Source organism: Nomascus leucogenys, chromosome 15 (genome assembly GCF_006542625.1).
Source record: "Nomascus leucogenys isolate Asia chromosome 15, Asia_NLE_v1, whole genome shotgun sequence".
NCBI classification, from domain to species: Eukaryota; Metazoa; Chordata; class Mammalia; order Primates; family Hylobatidae; genus Nomascus; species Nomascus leucogenys.
The window spans coordinates 34,567,995-34,594,761 of record NC_044395.1 but is presented as its reverse complement, the minus strand read 5'-3'; the positions used below and the strand labels follow the sequence as shown (position 1 = coordinate 34,594,761).

Here is a 26,767-nt window from a genome sequence, read left to right as displayed (position 1 = left end):
CAAACAGTAAATTGCTTTTGGGTAACTGGTAGATATTGTTGATATTCTCAACTCTAGGAAGAATTTCCATGTCCCTTAAGATTAAATAGCTGAACCATTGTTCTTTATGGTATTCATAGAAGGGAAATAGTCTATATTTCTCCAATAGGTGGTCTGAGCTCATTATCTATTGACAGAAATATCCAATAATATTCTGATTGTTGTGTCCATCTTATTTAATTACAATTTGATAATACATTCTCGTGGTGACAGAGTGCATTTTGACTACCTCTCCTTCCTCAGGTATTTGAATACTGAACATGTAATCAGCTTGGCACGTTGGTATAATTGGGTTCTCTGTCAGTTTGCTGTCATTATGATAAGCTGTGAATCACCATTAGGGCCGTCTCAGTATATTCAGTTAACTGAGCTGATGAAATCTTGCATTAGTTTCCTGAAGTTGGTTGCACATATTAACATCTATTTATATCATTAAAGATTCCATTGTGTTGACACTCATCCTTGAGCAAAATGTAATGGATATCTTAGTGTACTGAGGAAGTTTTCATGTGTGAAGTAAACACTGAAGAGCTTCTAGTTAAACAAAATCACCAAGAAGATATAATTGAGCAAAAAGAAAGTTAAATATGTAAATTATATTTCATTCTAGATAAGATGTGTAGACCAGGTCATATTTAGAGGTCATAGTTCAAGGGTACTGCTTTCATATCAGTGATAATCATCACTATATGCCTATGTAATAGTCATCAGCTTTATATCACATAAAATAATATTTATTATAAAATGGAGCTAAATCGCAGCATTCAATATTTATAAAATGTAAATATGCATTCTGTGAATGTTTACATAGGACTTTGCCATACCTTCAGTTCAGTTGACAGTAAAGCAATGCAAAAATTATAATAAAGAGTAGAAACCCTTTCAAAACACCATCAAGGACACTAAAAGATTTGAAAATAATTTCAAAATACAATAATCAAATAAAATACTCAGATTTTTTAAACAATAAAACCAAATAGTGTGAATGACTTTCAAGTTATTCTATAATTGTCTTTAACTGTAAAACATTCTAGGACAAACATACAAAATCTCAAGGAAAGGAAATATTTTGCAGGTTACATAGGGTAATTATACTGAAGTGTCAGCATTCTCATTTGTCAGCACTCTGATTTGGTTAATTTAAATGTTCATTAATCACAAAAAAGGATGGCATAAAACAAGTCTGCTTGAATTATATGTTTTGCTCAAGAGGTTATTGATTCATATAATTATTTCTTTCATACCAACTCAAGAAATAGAACTGTTATTAGTAAACTTCATTTGAAATACTTAATCACTGTTTCAAAGATGTTTTATCACCTGATCTGTATGAATCAGTAAATCAAAGCTCACATATTTGTCTCAAAACTTCAGCTCACAGATGTTAAGTCAAGCTAATAAGCAGCATCAATCATACCTCACTGAACAAGATAGTCTGCATTACAGACACTCTCCCTGTAATGCATCCATTATATGGAACATCTGTTACAAATTGTCACACCCCCCCCCCCACCGCCACCAGGCACCAGGACTGCTCTATTTAAGTGCTTCTGCAATAGCCCACTGTCTCCATTTCTCCAAATGAGTTAGATGGTGGCATCGGGATAGTACCAAGTTCATTGTCACCGTATGACAGCAGTCATCTTTCAGTCTGTGCTGAACTCCAATGGCACATTGCATAATGGTAAATGTTCTTCCTACAGTTGTAGAGCAGAAATCCTCAGAGCATAAGCTAGTAGCTATTGGGAAACAACTGACAGTTCTTTCTCCACTATATATCAGTCATTGCCTAAGTTAAGCACTTAGTGTGTAATATTCATTCTTTTTCAAGTCCTTAGGAGAATATTGATTTGCTCATTTAGTTAAATATAAAATTAATGAGCCCAGATACATGTTTGTCAACTTTGGCTTATTTCCATTATCATGAAACATGTCTTGAAGATCATGTTGGTTTCCAGAAAAATCATGAGAATCTAAATAAATAAAGCAAGTACAAATTTATACTGCAGAAGAAGAATATTTTTTAAAGTGCCCTACTTAGAGTTTACCCATATATTGTCGAGGGTGCACCCGTCTTAAAAAGAATGACTTTATGAATGTGTTGTCCTAGTGTGTCATTGGAAATAACAATTTCAAATTTATTCTGTGATAGGTTTGTGAAAATAAGTTACAAGGATATCTATTAATCATTAATAAGTGAATAGTGAGACTGAACAAATGTAAAAGTCCATATAGCCACACTTTATTTTCTTGATGTTAGTCTGCATTGCAGAATTCTAATGACGCATTCACAGTAAACCCAATATTGGATTTATAGAAAACTTTGTGCAAACATGGTACTTTCCATATTTTAGCACCTCATATGGTATTTTCCTACAGGATTTCTTTAGCTCATCTGTTCTTAGTGTTTATGCAATAGTAGCTTAATAAATAAATTTCAGGATAGCATCTAGGTTGCTTGAAGTTTTAAATAAACAAGTTACCTATTTGTAATTATTCTTACCAGTTTGTAAAAATACATCCTAAAATATGTGTTTTCCATTTCAGAAGGATCACCTTCGATGGATGGACAGCATTACTTTTATAGTGGACTATATAAAGTGTCTGCAAGTGTCTACAACTTCAACTCATGTAAAACTACATTAAATATTTATGTCTACTTTACTGCCTGGAAATCTTGGTTAATTTACCTTTCACCTGAAGTTTGTGATAATTGACCAGGAAGTGTTTGTTTTTATAAAAAGAAAAAAAAATTTTAAATAAACATTTTAAACATAGTGCTCTAGAGAGTCTTACGCTGGCAATTAAAAGCTTCAGCCAAAAATGACACAAGTCATTTTGGCTCACAACTCACTAGTCTGAACCTATTACAGAGCTACATACAAAATGAAGGCATCAGAGTTCAAGTCTTCAAACGACAATCACATATTCACAAATTATACTTATCAGGATCAATGTCATTAAATTTCTTTGTATAAAGCTTGTGTGGGGAAAGGATGGTTTAATTTTTGCTTTTGCTTACAATGCAAATAGAAAAATAATCATGCTCTAAATAAGACTGCAAGAGACCAGCATGCAAAGGATCCTCAGTAACTATCACTGTCATTGAAACCATGCTGACAGAATCTATTGAAAAAGTAACTTGCTGAAGCATCACAGTTTACATTTGTTACAAAACCTTATTGCTAAGAAAAAATACTCATATGTTTTTAATGATCTAGATTTTCCCCAAGACAGTCCTACAGCCTTTGAGAGCTTCCATCAAATGTTTGCCTTATCGTTTCAATGGCTTCTTTCTTTGGACTTCTCTCATATGTTATCCAGTGGCTTCTGATTCACACTCAAAATAAAATCCAAATTCCTTGCCATTGCCTTCTAATCCCTCTATAAACTGGCACCTGCTAATCTTTCTGACATGATCACCTCCACTCTCCTCTTTCTTTGCTGTGCTCCAATTGCCATACTCATTAACACTTAAAAATTTTGCCGTTGCTGTTCTCTGCCTGGAAAACTCTTGCCCATATTGTTTATATGGCTGGCTGGCTCCTCCTTATTTATTTCTCAACTCCCTATCAAATGTTGCCCACCTCTTCCCCATCCAATTTTCACCACTTTTTCTTCTTCATTGCATTTGTTACTATCTGAAATTATCTTTCACTTGTTTATTGACTTTCTTCTCTTTAAAAGTCATAAGCAGTCACCTTCCCTATCTTGTTTACTACCTTACCTGTGACAAGTGGTTTAACTGGCTCACAGTTCAACAGGCTCTACAGGAAGTATGGCTGAGAAGGCCTCAGGAAACTTTCAATTATGGTGGAATGCAAAAGGGAAGCAGGCACATCTTACATGGCCAGAGCAGGAGTAAGAGAGTGATGGCAGTGCTGCTACACACGTGTAAACAACCAGATCTCAGGAGAACTCACCACCACGACAGCACCAAGGGGGATGGTGTTAAACCATGAGAAATAGCCTGCATGATCCAGTCACCTCCCACCAGACCCTACCTCCAACAATAGGGATTACAATTTGACATGAGATTTAGGTGAGGACACAGATCTAAACCACATTAACTATACAAATGAATGAATATGTAACCCCTTTTCCCCAAAGAGACTAATTACATTTAAAAAAATCAGACAAAGGAGGAAACATGGAAAGAATATGGAGCAGTCATTGAATAAACAATAATCATAGGCATTTAATATTAAATATATTGCCATGTCCGATAACTTGTCAATAAGACAAACCAGCAGATACCGTGAAATAAAAGGGTAAGATACCTGAGAATGGTGTGGTAGGAGAGGGTTTTTAGGAATTCCCTTTGAAGCTTGGCACTTCCACCTCTGTAAGTCCTTCAGAATTTTCTCACGCTGCATCCTACTTTCCACCTCACCCTGTTCTTTGTAGTGCGTGTGCACACACAGACACACACATATACACTCACTCTCACAAGAAACATGATCCAAATATTAAAAATTAAATGCAGATAGCAAAGAATGATTCAGATGCTGGATTCTGGCTACAGGGAGTGTATAGCAAAGAAATTAGAAAATCTAAACAAAAGGCTTCAGTGTTCACTGACATTTTATGTGCAAGAGGGGAGTTGCTATACTATCAGTTGATATATCAACCAGCTGAGGACCTTATAATCTTGCCCAATTTCCAGCTACAGTGGCCCTAACTTACGGCCTAGAAGCCCTGCCATGTATACCTTGATCTCCACCTTGGGACAGGAAACCTCTGACAACAGCTTCTTTAATATACTTCATTGGGTGCTGCTTCTCATTTATGGAGCCTTGCCCTGAGTGTCACATAGATTCCATCTAATTTGTGTGGTCACTAGCTATACCTAATTAAATTCCTACCTGAAATTGCTGACTTCCATGGTACCTCTCATGCCAACTTTTAAACTCAGTTACTTCTGTTTCTGCACATGAGGAAACCATAAGGCATAAAGAATCAAATGAAACAGCACTGACTCAGCACCAATAAAACTGTTTTTCACTTCATATAGATTTTGATTTCTGTTCATCAGTATCTCAGTTCATGACTGATTCCCCATCATGTAGTCATCACAATGATTCCTGACCTTTTGAACCCTCTTCAGTCTCCAAATAGCATCTTCTCACCCCTCTACTTCAGTATGATCAGAATGTTTTTCAATCAAAATTAATTTTATTAAATTGAAAAGAAAACTTTTGAGATCCTCCTCCAGACTCTCCCTTTATTCTGCCAATATTCTTCCAATTTATCCAAGTATGAAATTTTGGAATAATGTTTCAGTCTCATTATTTACTTTTCCTTTATTAAGCCTAATGTCTCAGTCCACCTCCAGTTCAGAAAAATATATACTGGTTTCCTCTATCTACATAATTAAGTACAAACTCATTGACATGGTGTTTAAGGTCTTCCCTTAACCAACTTTCCTACACCTTTATGGACTCTTGGTTCCCTGATTAAACTTAAGCCATCAGCTTCTCCTCTCTTCAAAATGCCTTAGATTTTTCAGTCTTTTGGAATATTTGTTTACTTCTTCTTCCCTTTTCCTACCAACAAAATAGTCATCTTTTTCCTCTTTAACTGCTAGCCCAGAGCAACTGTTTTCTTGGAATCCTCACTGAAAAACTCATCCCTCCAGCCTCAATATCTAACAAACCTTTTGAGTCCAAGAGTGAATTCCTAAGTCACTTAACTGGAAAATGGCAAGGGCTGAATGAAAACCTATGTTTCATGGTAACTACTCAGCCTTCATCTTTCAAAACTTTCAAGTTTAACTTTTTATTTCTATCTTCACATGATAGTTCCTACAATCCTTTTAGGCCCTTCTTAAAATGAAGGTAGCAGTGGGGAGCACACAAAATACTCAGTCATGATTTGTGAAATGGGGATGTTTTTGCTCTAAAATTCTTTTTCTGATTTCCAATACTTTGTTGAACTTTGTGGTCATAGGAATATATTGTTATAATAGGACATCTTTAATAAGTCCCAAGTTTCTATCTAAAAGTGATAATTTCATTATCCTATAGGAAAATTTTCAATCATTTAAGAAATTTTACTGCATATTGTGTTTACCTATCTGGCTGTTTGCTTCGGCTAGCTTTTCTGTCAGTTTTCCCAGTTGATTTGTCACTTTTAAATTCTAATGGATTTATTTGGAATAATCAGATAATTGAGGATCTTTTTTTCAGGTTACTTATGCTAATATAACCAGTCTTAGAAAATATAAGAAATTACTACTTTTAATCCTTTATAAACTAAAGGATTTCTCAGTTATCCTTTATAGCTTAGAATGTGTCCACTTGTAGATAATATAAAGCCTAACTCAAATTGATTTAATAAAGAAATCCACTGATTTTCATGACAGGAAGTTAAGCAGGTGTTTTGATTGATTAATCTAGTGGCTCAACTTTTTAAGCAAGGGCCCACAGGTTTGTTTTGTCTCTCCACTCCATCATCTACAATTTTGGCCCTACACTAAGGCTGGTTTCCACTGTAATCACAGATTGACTTCCAGGAATAACAGAGGCTAAATCTTTCCTGTTCACTACAACAGGAGAAGGAGCTAGTGTATTTCTCCGAAACTTCATACAAACATGCATCGTACCATCTGGTTATACCATTTTAGTGAATGTGCTTACTCCTGAAAAAGTCTCTATCACAAGAAGATTGCCATGATCTGATTGGCGTAGGCCTAGCTTCCTGAACCAATCCTTAGCAGGGGCACATGAGATTGGCAGGACTGATATAGGCTAATCAAGGCCATTCATATAATGAGGAGGAGGCAAAGGGGTTAATTCCTTATACCACACTGAGACAAGTAGAGTGAATATTAGGGAGTCAACCACAAAGTCTACTTTATCTTTAGCATGCAGAGTTAGAAAAGCTACCTCGAAATTCATTTTCAATCACTAAAAAAATTATTTGCCCCTGCTCATAATTTTTAATCTTCTGAAATCTACACATCCTGTCTATGCTGAATTATGTAAAGTAGTTTTATGTAGTAATGAATATCATGGAGTTAAAGCTCATATTTGTATGCAAATAAGAATCAGAATAAAACCCCAGAGCCATTTAAGGAACGTTGTTTGACATTACCTTAGGTGAGTTATCTGAACTTTCTGAGGCTTTGCTTTTCATTTTTGTAAAAGGGGTATCAGTACCAAATTAACTATAAAAATTAGACAGAAAATATATAACACTTAGCACAATGCCTTCTACTTGATAGATGAGCATTAAGTCATTATTATTTCAGTATTTTCCCCCTATTCCATTATAAGCTCCCCAGATGGTAGAGATTATTGAATATTCCAACGATGGTACATTTTTTCCTTTTTGAATGTTTCACATATTTTCTCATTTATTTTGCTAAAATCAAATGTGATACACGCGTTCTTGTTTTCATTGATTTAAAAAAAGGGAGCAGTTTGAGATTGATATTGTCAAAGTTACAGACTAGTGTGAGAGGCCCAATCAGTGCTAAAATAGTATTTGTCATTTAGAAAGTACTTTGTACATACATTACCCTATGTATTTTTCACAATAATGATATAAGGTTGACATTATCATTCTCTTTATAAAATGCAAGGAAACTGAGACTTAATGAGGTTCAGAAATTTTCTTAAACCTTTTGCATGAAATAGTACTGAAATAAAATTATTCTGACTCTTTGTACAAATCTCTTTTCTTTAGATCATTTTTTCTTGAAATACAGAGGAAATAAACATTTTCTAGGCATCTTGTACAAAATACAAATCCTGGGGCTCTAGTCATAGAAGCTGAAATTCAGTAGCTCTTGGGTACAGCTCATAAAATTTACATTCTTTTTTTAAAACATACCAGAAATTCTGTTGCTCATCACAGTTTGAAAGTTACTAAGAGTCTATTCATTTTTGTTTAGGAAAACAGCATAGAAAGGTGGATATCTAATTAGTAACATTTAACAAATTTGAGAAAGCAGCATAATATAATCCTATTTTTAACATAAATTTAGAGTCTTCTTTCAGAATAATGCTGTAATTTTGTGCAGATATATTACTTTTTCTCAGATTTTGATTGGCCAAAAGTAAAAACATGTATAAAAATTAAGTCAACGATTATACTAATCTGTTAAGCTAATAAAAATTATTAATTCAATCACTTATTACAAATCTATTTCATAACATACTATGTGCCATGCACTGTCCCCTAGGCCCTGGGAATACAATAGTGAGAAAAAATACAAGCACAATTCCAGCCTTCCTGTACCTAAAATCTAAAGAGGAAAGCCACCACTAGTAAAATAGTCATACAAATAAATAGAGTTTTCACTGTGATTTCAACTACTGTATGAATGAGAGGTACATGGTACTATGAATGTATGCGATACAGGAATTTTACTTAAGCAAGACAGTCAGAGAAGTCTGCTTCTAGTGAAGCCTGAGCAAAGACTCAAAATGTGAAGCCTAAATAGGTGTTAAAGAGGCAAAGAAAGAAGGGACAGGAGTTTCATGCTGAGGAATCAGGTTATGTAGGTGATAGATTAGATACAGGAATGGGTAGAAGGATATATAATGATGATGGTAACAGATGAATAGACAGATAATAAAGTTGAGCTTGATCAAATTAGTTGAAAGCAAAATTGCTTTTGGAAAAAGGAAAGTAGAACTGTTTGCTTCTCACTTCCATTCTTGACTACCCCTGGTATAAAGGGTTGGTTACTCTCATGAGACTGAAAACAGCAGGAAGAGGTCACTTAGATTAGATTAGTAAATAGCAAACAAATGTAAGAAAGCCCTCTAGGTTTCATGAGTAACATAATGATGGTCAGAAAGTATCTGAGGAGAAGGTAAAGAAGGAAATGACCCAATCCCACATGAAGTTGAACTCTGCCAGCCCAGGATGTCAAGAGTATATCTGGAGACATCATCTTGTATAAAAATAGATATTCCATCAATAATACCATACTTCCTAAATAAGGGTATACCATAATTCTTCATAACTTTATTATAAAGGTGAATACATCAGCTTTGCAGGTATTAATAGCTAATGTACTATGACAAGTCTAGTCACATTATTAAATATTATTTTTTATTGAAACATTTTCTCATGACTATTTCTACAGATCCTTTTCCATTGAGTCAACACAAACTGGTCCTTTGTACTGGATGGTTCATTGTAGATGAGTAAACCGCATGATAAAAATAGGAATTAGTCACCATGGCCTGAGTTTTTCAATTTATCTCTCTGCATTAATCTCATCTTCCAGACAGTAGCTAAACCTCCTTTTCACTTGGTATTAGGATGTGTTTAGGACATTGCTTCCATGATTGATTGCCATGCCTGCATCCCTTTTTTCCAGAGCATATTCCTGCATGTGTTTGGAAGTGTCTGTCCTCAAACAGTATTTATAGGGTTAAAAATAAAACAATTAGATAATGAGCATATTTGGGATCAAAATTCTCACTTTAATTTTAAATGATTTAAAACAGAGACCTAGCTACTCGGAGAGGCTGAGGCAGGAGAATGGCTTGAACCCAGGAGGCGGAGCTTGCAGTGAGCCGAGATCGTGCCACTGCACTCCAGCCTGGGCGACAGAGCGAGACTCCGTCTCAAAAAAAAAAAAAAAAAAAAAAAAAAAAAAGCAGAGACCTGTTTAATGTTTTGAATACCACCAAGTTTAACTTTTCACTTAAAACTACTATATAGGAGAAACAACAGGGGTCAGGTAGGGTGGTTCGTGCCTGTAATCCCAGCACTTTGAGAGGCCAAAGGTTGGGATTGCTTGAGGCCAGGAGTTTGAGACCACACTGGTCAACATAGAGAGACCCCATTTCTATAAAAAAATTTAAAAATTAGCTGGGCATGGTGGCATGCGCCTGTGTCCCTAGCTACTCAGGTGGCTGAGGCAGGAGGATCGCTTGAGTCCAGGAGGTCAAGGCAAGAGTGAGCTACGATCATGCCACTGCACTCCAACCCGGGCAACAGAATGAGACCATGTCTCTAAGAAAAGAAAAAGAGAAAAACAAAAAAGCAGGAAAGTCCTTAAAATCAAATAAAAATGAAAACAAACAATAGATGTATAAAGCAAACAGTATAACAAGAGGTGTATTTGTTGAATCAGCAGGTCTCAGAATTTCACAGAAAATGTGATGTTATCTATGTGAGAAAAAGCCAGAAAAGTTGCTTGGCACGGAGAATTCATCTTAGCATTGTGCAGAGGCTCTGAGAAGCACTCCTCATGAAGGACTGAACGGTCACACCATAAGGACTCTACAGCCTGGCACCACTAGTTGCTGTCTACAAGGAGAATGAGCAATAATTTCACAAGAAGTCAATACAAAACTTCCTGTTTGTTAGCACATGAATTTATCATAATTGGACAAATTTGACCAGTTATCAAGATTAAAGCCTGTTCCTGCTTTAATGATTTTACCTTCAAAGCAAGAAGACTCTTTTTGCCTCTGTTTCTGAGGGAGGAATTTTCCACTTTCAAGTACTATTTCCTCATCTGAAAAATAATATGGTCAAACTAGATGATTCCAATTAATTTAAAAATTCTATGACTCTCTAGCACTGCTAAATTAGTATATGAAATTGTAGGTCTTTATTTCATATTACCAGTATTATAGTAAGAGCTTTAAAGATTCCAAGGAGATATATATATATATATATATATATATATATATGTACACATATACATTTTATTCACTTTTCAGCTTTAAAAGACAATGGCTTCTCAAAGGAAGATTTTCTAACTGAACATTAAATCAACAGAAAGGGTTGATCTGGTATCAGTCTGCAATGCTGGGGAACCCTTGATTGAGGCTAGATTGAATCCATGAGAACATGGCTTCTGCTGAGGGCTTCTGCTCAGCAGTCCTCACCATGAAGAAATGAACACACTGTGCCCATTTTTCAAAATTGAGTATTTCCAAATACAGTATTTAATTTAGTGATCCTTTATAATAGCATTGGCCCTGAGGAGGAAAAAATAGTTGTCAGATTACTGGCCATTTGACACTGAATCATTATAACCAAGTATAAAATTTAATGAGATTTCTACTAAATGAGTGGCATTTGTATATCATCTGGACTGTCACACATTTGTCATCACTGAGACGTTTGCTTCTTATTAATCTATCTTCAACGATGCCTTATGTAAATTAGCTGAAAAAGCCTTTCAGGAGAACCTTTACCCCCTGATTTATTTTAAAAAGTCAAAAAATAGCAAAAGTAGAATCATTAACAGGCCTTAAAAACAAAAATGCTGACTGTATTAATAGGTTGATGTAATTCACTCCTAAATATATACAAGAAGCTTATGCCAGGCAGCATTCAGTATATGATGTATAAAAATATTTTTTCGGAAATAAAGCATTGATAAGCCAATTCTAATAACGGTAAATCTTGTTTTCACCTTTTTATGGTTAAAATTTTATTTAATCTCTCTTAGAAGGTAAATCACACTGCCAATTATTCAGAATATCTGTATGTTAATATATTCATAAAAGTATTTCAGATTTACCATCATTTAGAGAAGTTAGCTGTCCATAGGCTATAACGCTCTCAGTTTCTAATAAGGATGATCCTTATTATTAAATTATATGAAAGGATTATTTTCTTCATTCATGGAGCTAGTCTGTCATTTTTGTTACCACTCTAAACTTGGATGAAAAAAACCCTGTTAACCCAAATATATTTTAACAAAAAAAGAAACTTAAATTGCATCTCCATCTAATATAACTATCATATTTTAAAACATTCTTTTACTTGTTAATTGTTATACAACATTCCACACTCAAAATATAACTCCTCTATCCTTTCTTCCTTTATTTATTTTTCCTTCTTTTTTTCCCCTTTCTTCATCTTTCCCTCTACAAATATTTATTGAGGGTCTAAATGTATGTCAAACACCATGTTGGATGTTCAGACAAGTGGAAGTTACAGAAGAGTAAATAGGCAGTTTAATGGCTGCCTAATATTTCATTATAAGAATTTAGAATTTAAACATTACATGATTATTGGGCAATTTGTTGTTTACAATGGTTTATAATTATAAATAATTACACAGCCACAATCAGTACCTTGGTTATATAAATCTTTGTCCCTCTAATTATTTTCTAAGAACCATATTTGGGCAAATAGACAAATATCAAAAAGAATAAAGAGGATTTATTATGTTGTAAATTATATTTTTTGTTCCAGCTGAAAGTTTAAAAATTATTTAGATTAATTATTACCTATTATGAAAGCAATATACCCTTCTTTAAGAGGGCTAATTTAAACATTTTCATAGAACTTCAATACAGAGGCAAATTATTTTATTTAAATTAACAAAGGGTTGTGTTCCACAGTGTCTCCCATTGAGCCTTGCACATAGGCAGTCGTTAAATGCTCTTTGAAGAGATGAATAAATAGAATGGAGGGAATGAAACAGAATAAATGTAACAACATAGAAGAGCTTAATAAATGAGTTTGTTAGCAATTATTCCTATATGGACACATTAGCTAAATTTCAAGTCTTTTTCATAATATTTGAGGGTCCTCCTGACAGAGTTTCATACTGATGAAAACACTCTTTAGGCAAGTTCCAGTTAGCCATTGCTGCCCCAAAACTTATTAGCTTAAAACATCAATCTGTTATTTTCTCTCATGCTTTTAGCAGCTGACAGGCCAGGCAATTCTTGCTCGATTTTCTCATGTAGATGCTGGCTGAAGCTGGAGTCATCTGAAAGCTTCTTTTGTTTACTTTTTTTTAATTCACAAATAATAATTATATGTATTCAGGAAGTACATAGTGATGCTTTGGTACATATACTGTACAGTGATCAGATCAAGGTAATTAGCATATTCATCATCTAAAACATGTATCATTTCTTTGTGTTGGGAACATTCAATATCCTCATTATTGCTATTTAAAACTATGGATATTGTTAACTATAGTCATCCTACAGTGGTCTATAGCCCTAGAACTTATTCCTTCTGTCTAGCTGTACTTTTGTATCCTTTAACAAATCTCTCCCTATGCTATTCTCCCCCTTTCCCTTCCCTGCTTCTAGTGTCTTCTGTCCTTTCTACTTCTATGAGATCCTTTTTTTAGCTTTCACATATAACTGAGAACATGTGGTGTTTAACTTTCTCTTCCTGGCTTATTTCACTTAACAAAATGTCCTCTAGTTCCATCCATATTGCCACAAATGACAGAATTACATTCTTTTTATGGATGAATAGTATTCCATGGTGTATATATATCACATTTTCTTTATCCATTCATCTGTTGTTGGACTCCTAGGTTGATTCCATATCTTGGCTATTGTGAATAATGCTGCAATAAACATAAGGGTAAAGATGTCTCTGATACACTGACTTCCTTTTCTTTGGATAAATGCACAATAGTGGGATTGCTGGATCACATGGCAGTTCTCTTGGTAGTTTTTCGAGGATCCTCTGTACTGTTCTCCATAGTGGCTGTACTAGTTTAAGTTCCCACCAACAGTGTATAAGACTTCCTTTTTCTCCACATTCTCACCAGCAATCGTTATTTTTGTCCTTTTGATGAAACCTATCCTTACTGGGGTGAGATGATACCTCACAGTGGTTTTGATTTGCATTTCCCTGATCATCAGTGATGTTGACCGTTTCTTTCATATATTTGTTGGTCATTTGTGTGTCTTCTTTTGATAAATGTCTTTTCAGATATGACTGTTTTTTAATTGTGTTGTTTGTCTATTTGCTGTTGAGATGTTTGAGTTCCTCATATATGATGGATATTAATCCCCTTTCATGTGAATAGTCTGCAAATATTTTCTTCCATTCTGCGAATTGTCCTTTCATTCTGTTGATTATTTCATTTGCTGTGAGGAACTTTTTAGTTTGGTATAATCCTATTTGTTTATTTTTGCTTTTGTTGCCTGCACTTTTGAGATCTTATTCATAAAATCTTTTCCAAAACCAAGGTCCTGAAGCACCTCCTCTATATTTTTTTCTAGTAGTTTTATTGTTTCTGGTCTTATAGTTAGCTCTTTGATCCATTTTGAATTGATTTTTGTATGAGGTGAGGGGTGGGAAGTCTAGTTTCATTCTTCTGCATGTGGACATCCAATTTTTCCAGAATCATTTATTGAAGAGACTGTTCTTTCCCTAATGAGGTCTGATCTGAAGACTTCTTCACTGACATGTCTGGTGCCTGGGCTTGGATGGCTAGAATAGCTGGATGCAAGTTGGATCTCTCTCTCCATAGACCTCTCTAAATGGCTAACTTGGACTTCTTCACAGAATGGCAATTTCCATGTAATTGGACTGACAACTGTCTTTTCCTATAAAAAGCATTCCAGGAAACCTGTGGTAAAGATGCAAAGCTTAACCTCAACTCAAAATTCAGACACGGTCATTTCTACCATTGTCTACTGGGTCAAACAGTCACAGGCCAGCTCAGATTTATGGAGGTGAAAAAATTGACTCCACCGTTCAATGGCAGAATGGCTTGCATGTTCAGGGAGTAAAGGAAGTGATAGTGGCCACCTTATACATAGGCAGACTCAAAGTGATTAATGCTTTCTTCAAATGCCATCTCTATCTCTACCACATAAAGTGTGGCTTGTATGTGTTCCCTAACACATACTTTTTCTCTTTCTTTCTTCGGTTGAAGATACTTTCTAAATTAACAGTGAAAAGTAAAGGTCTCCGTACTCCTTGTTTCCTTCCAGAAATTAGGATTTACAATCACATCCAAATTTAAATCTCAGCTGTGCTGTTCCCTAGCACAGTGATTTGAGCAATTAACTTCTCATTAGAATGAACTCTCTGATACCCAGTGCCTGCCATAAAACTTAACATATAATAAGGTTATTGACTAAATAATTTATTATTATTTATTAACTAAGTAATCTCTTTGAGATTCCATTACCTCCTCTATGAAATGGGGATAACAATGCCCACCTCACAGTGGCGAAGAAGTACATGAACAATTTAATGTTTGCAAACACTTAGTAAGCACCTTAATACAGTACAATACAGTGAGAATTTCACAGCTATTAGTATTATTATAGTTAATATTCTTCTCACTATTATATCATTATAATGTATTGTAGATGCTCCTCCACAATCCTGTCACCACAGTCTAAAAACTTGTTAGACATCTTCTTCAACACCTGGATCTCATTTATTTTCTTTACCCTATCATTAGTCGCTATTTTAGTGGCTTCAACATTGATAATTGGGCGATGCAATAGACATATTTTTTCATAAATCCTAGACCTTATAAACCCTGTAATAATATTCTCAACTTTGCTTTAGATAAACGAAAACCAACTTCTTACTCAAACCACCCTACCTCTAAAATCACAAATCTGTCAATTTTCTCTTGCAACACAATTCCTACTCTTATATTCCCCCCCCCATAACAATCCAGTCTCCTTGACTCCTTTTTTTTTTATTCTAGCCTGTCAGCCCCATTTTGGCTTCATCTGACTTGACTCCACGGTTACCACAGCATTGTCATATTTGATGATAAACAATATCAGAATTACAAACTCCCAATCCTGAATGGACCCTACTGACTGCTTTCCTGGTCTTGGTCCTGACTTTCCTATCTTTACTGAATTGGTCAGTTTCACTTCAAAATGATGCCATCTAATCAAACTTCAACTCTAGTACTATTCTAGAATCTTTGTATTTTCTCGTCATTGCATCCTTCCACTTCTATCATGTGCTATTCCAAAACTTTCCTGTTATCCTCCAGCCCCCAATCTAATTTCCCCCAATCACCCTAACTTTTGTAGACAGCCTTATATTCTTAAGTTTAAAAAATGAGTACCTTCCAAAATGAGCTCTCTCAACTTTTCCCCTTACCATCTCGAAAACTTTAATTATTTTGCTGTTTCTTCCTTCATTTATCTTAGAGGAAAAAATTGTCATTTCTTCTCAAGGTCGCCCCCTAGACCTTTGCCCACAATCCCAACTTTCAGTCACCTTCCTGATAGAATAGTCTCTATCTTCTATATCTTTAGTCTCTTGCATCTGCTGGTGGTTCTTCTCGGCCTTGGGAAAAAAAAAAAAAAAGTTCATTCCTTATTTTCTAAAAATGTCATTTGCCCCAATGAGGCTTTTAAACTTTTTCTCCATCTTACTGAACCTGTATTGTTGATATTCTCTATTCAAAAGTCTTCACCAACTCCTCCATCTGTTCAGCATGCAACTATTTCTTAGCGTTTAGCTCATGTCTCTTAATCAACAAATCCAGATAGCAGTTGCTACCTAAAGACCAACTCAGAAAATACTTAAAATACTTAAGTTTTTGAAGTTCAAAATACAGCATTATTGTGACTTTAATTGCCCATACTATGGAATGGAAGAACTGGCATTGCTTTGTAGCCACTAAAATATAAATACTTGTGCATTTTTAAAATACTATTCAAAATCACTGCTAGAAATAAAAACACAATGGCACATTTCTCCTCAAATCTGATTATAATTGTTCTTAAAGATGAAGTCCATATGCACACAGATTAGCCAATACTATTCTATAGCATTCTTTCATAATCAAAAGGGAATTAATCCTCTTTTATTCACTACCTCCCCACTCCTACCAAGAAAAAAAGGAAGCTAATCATAGATCACAGTCTCCTTTGAACTCCCTACAGAACTTTATGTATGTCTCATGTCTGGCATATGTCCTCACCTTGTCTATACTATCATTATTTCAGAACCTTTTGTATCTCCCTTGTTAAGAGTCTAAGCTATGTGTACTTGATAGTACACATCACAGGGCTTGTACACTGTATGTTCTCTGAACATGAACATTAGCTCTATCCACTTGTAATATTTTAGTAAGGATGAGTTTTTTTTTTGTCTCTGATAGCATTGCCTATCATTTTCTGTTGCTGCCTCTGTAAACTGATTGATTTCAGCAGCTGCATTTGATACTGGCATTCACACGTTTGTGTTTGTTTCTCATTATTTTTTTCTTTTTCTATAAAATATAATGCTAATTGGTAAATGCCCCTGGGCACAAAGTATCAGAAAGAAATCAAATCTACAATTAAGTTTCCCCCAGAAATCCTAGACTCCAACTTGCATCCATGACTTTTTTTGTCAATTTTAATTACTAAATTCATATTTCATTAAGATGACTACATAGTTTGATGTGCTGCATATTGGAAATATAATTTCTCATGGCTCCCGATAATAATTTGTGCGTAACTTTATCCATTGCCTTTGACCTATAGGTCCCCCAGGCCCACCTGGGATAGTAATTGTTGAGGAAATCACCGAAAGTACAGCCACACTGTCCTGGAGCCCAGCAGCTGACAACCACAGCCCAATCTCCTCCTACAACCTTCAAGCTCGCAGCCCATTTTCCCTGGGCTGGCAAACAGTAAAGACAGGTAAGAGGCACGAAAGCAACATCAGATATAACCAGAGTGGCCTTCTATCTCATAAGCTATATTTGGCTAAGGTCTTACTAGGATCTTTTCTGGATTCTGAAATCTCTTTTTTATTTATTACAATATTGACAACTCTTTGCTTCTTTTTATGAACCTGAGAAGAGCAAGGTACCTTGCTTTCCTCTTTTCAGTTCCCAAAGAGGGACTATATCATGTTGGCTTATTTGTTTGTTGAAATAACCTTAAACTCACAAAGAAGTTGCAAAAATAGTACAGAGTTCCTGTGGACCCATTCCCCAGCTTCCTGCCATGATAAAATCTTACATAACCATAGTACGATTACCAAATCAGGAGTTGATGTTGGTGAATTGATGTTAACTAAGCTTCAGATCTTACTAGGATCTCACTAGTTTTGATATGCAATTGTTTTAGTGTATATTTATATGAGATTCTATGAAATTTTATTATGTAGACTCAAGTAACAACTGAGACAATCAGGATATAGATCAGTTTCATTAGCTCAGTTCCTTGTGCTACTTCTTTTTAGTCATACATCTGTTTTATTTATAAAAAGAAAATCTAGTGGCTGGCAAGATGGCTGAATAAGAACAGCTCTGGTCTGCAGCTCCCAATGAGATCAATGCAGAAGGTGGGTGATTTCTGCCTTTCCAACTGAGGTACTAAGCTCATCTCACTAGGACTGGTTAGACAGTGGGTGCAGCCCATGGAGGCAAGCTGAAGCAGGGTGGGGCGTTGCCTCACCCAGGAAGCATAAGGGGTCAGAGAACTCCCTCCCCTAGCCAAGGGAAGCCGTAAGGGACTGTGCCATGAGGAACAGTACACACCAGCCCAGATACTACACTTTTCCCAGAGTCTTCACAACCCACAGACCAGGAGATTCCCTCAGGTGCCAATGGCACTAGGGCCCTGGGTTTCAAGCAGAAAACTGAGCAGCCATTTGGGCAGACATTGAGCTAGCTGCAGGAGTGTTTTTTCATACCCCAGTGGCAACTGGAATGCCAGTGAGACAGAATCATTCGCTCCCCTAGAAAGGGGGGCTGATGCCAGGGAGCCAAGTGGTCTAGCTCAGCAGATCCCACCCCCATGGAGCCCGGCAAGCTATAAGATCCACTGGCTTGAAATTCTCAACAGTCTGAAGTTGACCTGGGATGCCTGAGCTTGGTCAGGGGGAGGCGTGTCCACCATTACTGAGGATTGAGTAGGTGGTTTACCCTCACAGTGTAAACAAAGCCACCTGGAAGTTTGCAATGAGCAGAGCCCACTGCAGCTCAGCAAAGCTGCTATAGGCAGACTCCCTCTTTAGATTCCTCCTCTCTGGGTGGGGCATCTCTGAAAGAAAGGCAACAGCCCCAATCAGGGGCTTATAGATAAAACTCCCATCTTCCTGGGACAGAGCACCAGAGGGAAGGGGCAGTTGTGGGCGCAGCTTCATCAGATTTAAGTGTTCTGCTGCCAGCTCTGAAAAGAGCAGCAGATCTTTCAGCACAGTGCTCGAGCTCTGCTAAGGGACAGACCGCCTCCTCAAGTGGGTCCCTGACCCCCGTGCCTCTGGACTGAGACACAACTCCCAGCAGGGAGTTGTGACTGACACCTCATAAAGGAGAGCTCTGGCTGGAATCTGGTGGGTGCCCCTCTGGGACTAAACTTCCAGAGGAAGAAACAGGCAGCAATGTTTGCTGCCCTGCACCCTCTGCTGGTGATACCCAGGCAAACTGGGTCTGGAGTGGACCTCCAGCAAACTCCAGCAGACCTGCAGCAGAGAGACCTGACTGTTAGAAGGAAAACCAACAAACAGAAAGGAATACCATCAACATTAACAAAAAGGACGCCCACAGAAACCCCATCCAAAGGTCACCAACATCAAAGACCAAAGATAGATAAATCCATGAAGATGAAGAAAAAAACAGCACAAAAAGGCTGAATTCCAAAAACCTGAATGCCTCTTCTCCTCCAAAGGATCACAACTCCTCGCCAGCAAGGGAACAAAACTGGATGGAGAATGAATATGACAAATGAAAAGGAACGAACAAAGCCTCCAACAAATAAGGGACTATGTGAAAAGACCAAACATATATTTGATTGGTGTACCTGAAAGTGACAGGGAGAAGGAAACCAAGTTGTAAAACACTCCTCAGGATATTACCCAGGAGAACTTCCCCAACCTAGCAAGACAGGCCAACATTCAAATTCAGGAAATAGAACACCACAAAGATGCTCCTCGAGAAGAGAAACCCCAAGACACATAATCATCAGATTCACCAAGATTGAAATGAAGGAATGGGCAGCCAGAGAGAAAGGTCGGGTTACCCACAAAGAGAATCCCATCAGTCTACCAGTGGATCTCTCTGCAGAAACCCTACAAGCCGCAAGAGAGTGGAGGGCAATATTCAACATTATTAAAGAAAGAATTTTCAACCCAGTATTTCATATCCAGCAAACTAAGCTTTATAAGCGAAGGAGAAATAAAATCCTGTACAGAAAAGCAAATGCTGAGAGATGTTGTCATCACCAGGCCTGCCTTACAAGAGATCCTGAAGGAAGCACTCAATATGGAAAGGAAAAACCAATACAGCCACTGCAAAAACATACCAAATTGTAAACACCATCTACACTATGAAGAAACTGAATAAACTAACAGACAAAATAACCAGCTAGCATCATAATGACAGGATCAAATTCACACATAACAATATTAACCTTAAATATAAACAGACTAAATGCCCCAATTAAAAGACACAGACTGGCAAATTGGATAGAGTCAAGACCCATCAGTGTGCTGTATTCAGGAGACCCATCTCACGTGCAAAGGCACACATAGGCTCAAAATAAAGGGATGGAGAAAGATTTACCAAGCAAATGAAAAGCAAAAAAAAGCAGGGGTTGCAATCCTAGTATCTGATAAAACAGACTTTAAACCAACAAAGATCAAAAAAGACAAAGAAGGGTATTACATAATGGTAAAGGGATCAATGCAAAAAGAAGAGCTAACTATAATAAATATATATGCATCCAATACAGGAGCATCCAGATTCATAAAGCAAGTCCTTAGAGACCTACAAAGAGACTTAGACTCCCACACAATAATAGTGGGAGACTTTAACACCCCACTATCAATATTAGACAGAGGAACAAGACAGAAAATTAACAAGGATATTCAGGACTTGAACTCAGCTCTGGACCAAGCAGACTTAATAAACATCTACAGAACTCTCCACCCCAAATCAACAAATATACATTTTTCTCAGCATCACATTGCACTTATTCTAAAATTGACCACATAAATGGAAGTAAAACACTCCTCAACAAATGCAAAATAATGGAAGTAATAACAAACAGTCTCTCACACCATAGTGCAATCAAACTAGAACTCAGGATTGAGAAACTCACTGGAAACCACACGACTACATGGAAACTGAAAAACCTGCTCCTGAACGACTACTGGGTAAATAATGAAATTAAGGCAGAAATAAATAAGGTCTTTGAAATAAACGAGAACAAAGAGACAACATACTAGAACCTCTGGGACACAGCTAATGCAGTGTTTAGAAGGAAATTTATAGTACTAAATGCCCACCGGAGAAAGTGGGAAAGATCTTAAATCAACACCCTAAAATCACAATTAAAAGAACTAGAGAAGCCAGAGCAAACAAATTCAAAAGCTAGCAGAAGACAAGAAATAACTAAGACCACAATAGAAACGAAGGAGATAGAGAAACAAAAACCCTTCAAAAAAATCAATGAATCCAGGAGCTGGTGTTTTGAAAAGATCAACAAAATAGATAGACCACTAGCCAGACTAATAAAGAAGAGGAGAGAGAAGAATCAAATAGACACAATAAAAAATGATAAAGGGGATATCACCACTGATCTCACAGAAATACCACTACCCTCAGAGAATACTGTCAACACCTCTATGCAAATAAACTAGAAAATCTAGAAGAAATGGATAAACTCCAGGACACCTATACCCTCCCAAGAATAAACCAAGAAGAACTTGAATCCCTGAATAAACCAATAACAAGTTCTGAAACTGAGGAAGTAATTAATAGCCTACCAACCAAAAGAAGCCCAGGACCAGACAGATTCACAGCCTATTTCTACCAGAGGTACAAAGAGGAGCTGGTACCATTCCTTCTGAAACTATTCCAAATATTAGAGAAAGACTGACTCCTCCCTAACTCCTTTTATGAGGCCAACATCATCCTGATAACAAAACCTGACAGAGGCACAACAGAAAAAGAAAATTTCAGGCCAATATCCCTGATGAATATCCGTGGGAGAATCCCCAATAAAATACTGGCAAATCAAATCCAGCAGCACATCAAAAAGCTTATCCAAAATGATCAAGTCAGCTTCATCCCTGGGATTCAAGACTGGCTCAACACATGCAGACCAATAAACATAATCCATCACATAAACCGAATCAATAACAAAAACCACATGATTATCTCAATAGATGCAGAAAAGGACTTTAATAAAATTCAACAACACTTCATGCTAAAAACTCTCAATAAAGTACTGACGGAACATATCTCAAAATAGTAAGAGTTATTTAGGATAAACACACAGCTAATATACTAAATGGACAAAAACTGGAAGCATCCCCTTTGAAAACTGGCACAAGACAAGGATTCCCTCCAACACCATTTCTATTAAAAATAGTTTCGGAAGTTTTGGCCAGGGCAATCAGGCAAGAGAAAGAAATAAAGGGTATTCAAATAGGAAGACAGGAAGTAAAATTGTCTCTCTTTGCATATGACATGATTGTATATCTAGAAAACCCCATTGTCTCAGCCCAAAACCCCTTTAAGCTGATAGGCAACTTCAGCAAAGACTCAGGATACAAAAATCAATGGGCAAAAATTACAAGCATTCATATATACCAATAATAGACAAACAGAGACCCAAATCATGACTGAATTCCCATTCACAATTGCCACAAATAGAATAAAATACCTAGGAATAGAACTTACAAGGGATGTGAAGGACCTCTTCAAAGAGAACTACAAACCACTGCTCCATGAAACAAAAGAGGATACAAACAAATGGAAGAACCTTCCATGCTCATGGGTTGGAAGAATCAATATCGTGAAAATGGCCATACTGCCCAAGGTAATTTATAGATTCAATGCCATCCCCATCAAGCTACCAATGACTTTCTTCACAGAACTGGACAAAACTACTTTCAAGTTCATATGGAACCAAAAAAGAGCCCGCATTGCCAAGTCAATCCTAAGCCAAAAGAACAAAACTGGAGGCATCATGCTACCTGACTTCAAACTATACTACAAGGCTACAGTAACCAAAACAGCATGGTACTGGTACCAAAACAGAGATATAGATCAATGGAACAGAACAGAGCCCTCAGAAATAACGCCGCATATCTACAACTATCTGATCTTTGACAAACCTGACAAAAACAAGCAATGGGGAAAGGATTCCCTATTTAATAAATGGTGCTGGGAAAACTGGCTAGCCATATGTAGAAAGCTGAAACTGGATCCCTTCCTTACACCTTATACAAAAATTAATTCAAGATGGATTAAAGACTTACATGTTAGACCTAAAACCATAAAAACCCTAGAAGAAAACCTAGGCAATACCATTCAGGACATAAGCATGGGCAAGGACTTCATGTCTAAAACACCAAAAGCAATGGCAACAAAAGCCAAAATGGACAAATGGGATCTAATTAAACTAAAGATCTTCGGCACAGTGAAAGAAACTATCATGATAGTGAATAGCCCCTACAGAATGGGAGAAAATTTTCGCAACCTACTCATCTGACAAAGGGCTCATATCCAGAATCTATAAAGAACTTAAACAAATTTACAAGAAAAAACAACCCCATTAAAGTGGGCAAAGGATATGAACAGACACTTCTCCAAAAGAAGACATTTATGCAGCCAACAAACGTATGAAAAAAAGCTCATCATCACTGGTCATTAGGGAAATGTAAATAAAAACCACAAAACCAACTCATGCCAGTTAGAATGGCGTCATTAACAAGTCAGGAAACAACAGATGCTGGAGCTGATGTGAAGAAATAGGAACATTTTTTTTGTTTGTTTTTAAATGCATTTTAATATAAGAAAGAAAACACACCAAATAATAAAAGTGATTGTGATTAAGGTCTTGGGACTATTGATGTTTTTTCTCCTAATTTCCAAGTCTTTTATAATATGCATAAATTCTTATATAATTTTTTAATTACAAAAATTCAAAACTCCATTCTATTTTATGTTTTTCTTTTAAAATTCTCTTTTTTTATTATTTTTTTATTGTACTTTAAGTTTTAGGTACATGTGCACAATGTGCAGGTTTGTTACATATGTATCCATGTGCCATGTTGGTGTGCTGCACCCATTAACTCGTCATTTAGCATTAGGTGTATCTCCTAATGCTATCCCTCCCCCCTCCCCCCACCCCACAACAGTCCCCAGTGTGTGATGTTCCCCTTCCTGTGTCCATGTGTTCTCATTGTTCAATTCCCACCTATGAGTGAGAACACGCAGTGTTTGGCTTTTTGTCCTTGCGATAGTTTACTGAGAATGATGGTTTCCAGTTTCATCCATGTCCCTACAAAGGACATGAACTCATCATTTTTTATGGCTGCATAGTATTCCATGGTGTATATGTGCCACATTTTCTTAATCCAGTCTACCACTGTTGGACATTTGGGTTGGTTCCAAGTCTTTGCTATTGTGAATAGTGCCACAATAAACATACGTGTGCATGTGTCTTTATAGCAGCATGATTTATAGTCCTTTGGGTATATACCCAGTAATGGGATGGCTGGGTCAAATGGTATTTCTAGTTCTAGATCCCTGAGGAATCGCCACACTGACTTCCACAATGGTTGAACTAGTTTACAGTCCCACCAACAGTGTAAAAGTGTTCCTATTCCTCCACATCCTCTCCAGCACCTGTTGTTTCCTGACTTTTTAATGATGGCCATTCTAACTGGTGTGAGATGGTATCTCATTGTGGTTTTGATTTGCATTTCTCTGATGGCCAGTGATGATGAGCATTTTTGCATGTGTTTTTTGGCTGCATAAATGTCTTCTTTTGAGAAGTGTCTGTTCATGTCCTTTGCCCACTTTTTGATGGGGTTGTTTGTTTTTCTCTTGTAAATTTGTTTGAGTTCATTGTAGATTCTGGATATTAGCCCTTTGTCAGATGAGTAGGTTGCGAAAATTTTCTCCCATTTTGTAGGTTGCCTGTTCACTCTGATGGTAGTTACTTTTGCTGTGCAGAAGCACTTTAGTTTAATGAGATCCCATTCATCAATTTTGGCTTTTGTTGCCATCGCTTTTGGTGTTTTAGACATGAAGTCCTTGTCCATGCCTATGTCCTGAATGGTAATGCCTAGGTTTGCTTCTAGGGTTTTTATGGTTTTAGGTCTAACATGTAAGTCTTTAATCCATCTTGAATTAATTTTTGTATAAGGTGTAAGGAAGGGATCCAGTTTCAGCTTTCTACATATGGCTAGCCAGTTTTCCCAGCACCATTTATTAAATAGGGAATCCTTTCCCCATTTCTTGTTTTTGTCAGGTTTGTCAAAGATCAGATAGTTGTAGATATGCGGCGTTATTTCTGAGGGCTCTGTTCTGTTCCATTGATCTATATCTCTGTTTTGGTACCAGTACCATGCTGTTTTGGTTACTGTAGCCTTGTAGTATAGTTTGAAGTCAGGTAGCATGATGCCTCCAGTTTTGTTCTTTTGGCTTAGGATTGACTTGGCAATGCGGGCTCTTTTTTGGTTCCATATGAAATTTAAAGTAGTTTTGTCCAATTCTGTGAAGAAAGTCATTGGTAGCTTGATGGGGATGGCATTGAATCTATAAATTACCTTGGGCAGTATGGCCATTTTCATGGTATTGATTCTTCCAACCCGTGAGCATGGAATGTTCTTCCATTTGTTTGTATCCTCTTTTATTTCATTGAGCAGTGGTTTGTAGTTCTCCTTGAAGAGGTCCTTCATGTCCCTTGTAAGTTGGATTCCTAGGTATTTTATTCTCTTTGAAGCAATTGTGAATGGGAGTTCACTCATGATTTGGCTCTCTGTTTGTCTGTAATTGGTGTATAAGAATGCTTGTGATTTTTGCACATTGATTTTGTATCCTGAGACTTTGCTAAGTTGCTTATCAGCTTAAGGAGATTTTGGGTTGAGACAATGGGGTTTTCTAGATATACAATCATGTCATCTGCAAACAGGGACAATTTGACTTCCTCTTTTCCTAATTGAATACCCTTTATTTCCTTCTCCTGCCTGATTGCCCTGGCCAGAACTTCCAACACTATGTTGAATAGGAGTGGTGAGAGAGGGCATCCCTGTCTTGTGCCAGTTTTCAAAGGGAATGCTTCCAGTTTTTGCCCATTCAGTATGATACTGGCTGTGGGTTTGTCATAGATAGCTCTTATGATTTTGAGATACGTCCCATCAATACCTAATTTATTGAGAGTTTTTAGCATGAAGGGTTGTTGAATTTTGTCAAAGGCCTTTTTGGCATCTATTGAGATAATCATGTGGTTTTTGTCTTTGGTTCTGTTTATATGCTGGATTACATTTATTGATTTGCGTATGTTGAACCAGCCTTGCATCCCAGGGATGAAGCCCACTTGATCATGATGGATAAGCTTTTTGATGTGCTGCTGGATTTGGTTTGCCAATATTTTATTGAGGATTTTTGCATCAATGTTCATCAGGGATATTGGTCTAAAATTCTCTTTTTTCGTTGTGTCTCTGCCTGGCATTGGTATCAGGATGATGCTGGCCTCATAAAATGAGTTAGGGAGGATTCCCTCTTTTTCTATTGATTGGAATAGTTTCAGAAGGAATGGTATCAGTTCTTCCTTTTACCTCTGGTAGAATTCAGCTGTGAATCCATCTGGTCCTGGACTCTTTTTGGTTGGTAAGCTATTGATTGTTGCCACAATTTCAGAGCCTGTTATTGGTCTATTCAGAGATGCAACTTCTTCCTGGTTTAGTCTTGGGAGGGTGTATGTGTTGAGGAATTTATCCATTTCTTCTAGATTTTCTAGCTTATTTGCATAGAGGTGTTTATAGTGTTCTCTGATGGTAGTTTGTATTTCTGTGGGATCGGTGGTGATATCCCCTTTATCATTTTTTATTGTATCTATTTGATTCTTCTCTCTTTTCTTCTTTATTAGTCTTGCTAGCGGTCTATTTTTACACTGTTGGTGGGAGTGTAAATTAGTTCAACCTTTGTGGAGGACAGTGTGGCAATTCCTCAAGGATATAGAACCAGAAATATCATTTAACCCAGAAATCCTATTACTGGGTATATATCCAGAGGATTATAAATCGTTGTACTATAAAG

General features: G+C 36.7%; 1 protein-coding gene across 2 annotated transcripts in view; it reads left to right on the top strand.

Moving 5' to 3' along the window:
• CNTN5 (contactin 5) overlaps window positions 1-26,767 on the top strand; it is a 1,343,728-nt gene that overhangs the window by 1,225,667 nt on the left and 91,294 nt on the right. For both annotated transcript variants that reach the window (XM_003253028.3, XM_003253029.3), the window contains one exon: window positions 17,244-17,402. In XM_003253028.3, the coding sequence (XP_003253076.1) occupies window positions 17,244-17,402 (159 nt within the window). The remainder of the gene's footprint in view (window positions 1-17,243; window positions 17,403-26,767) is intronic.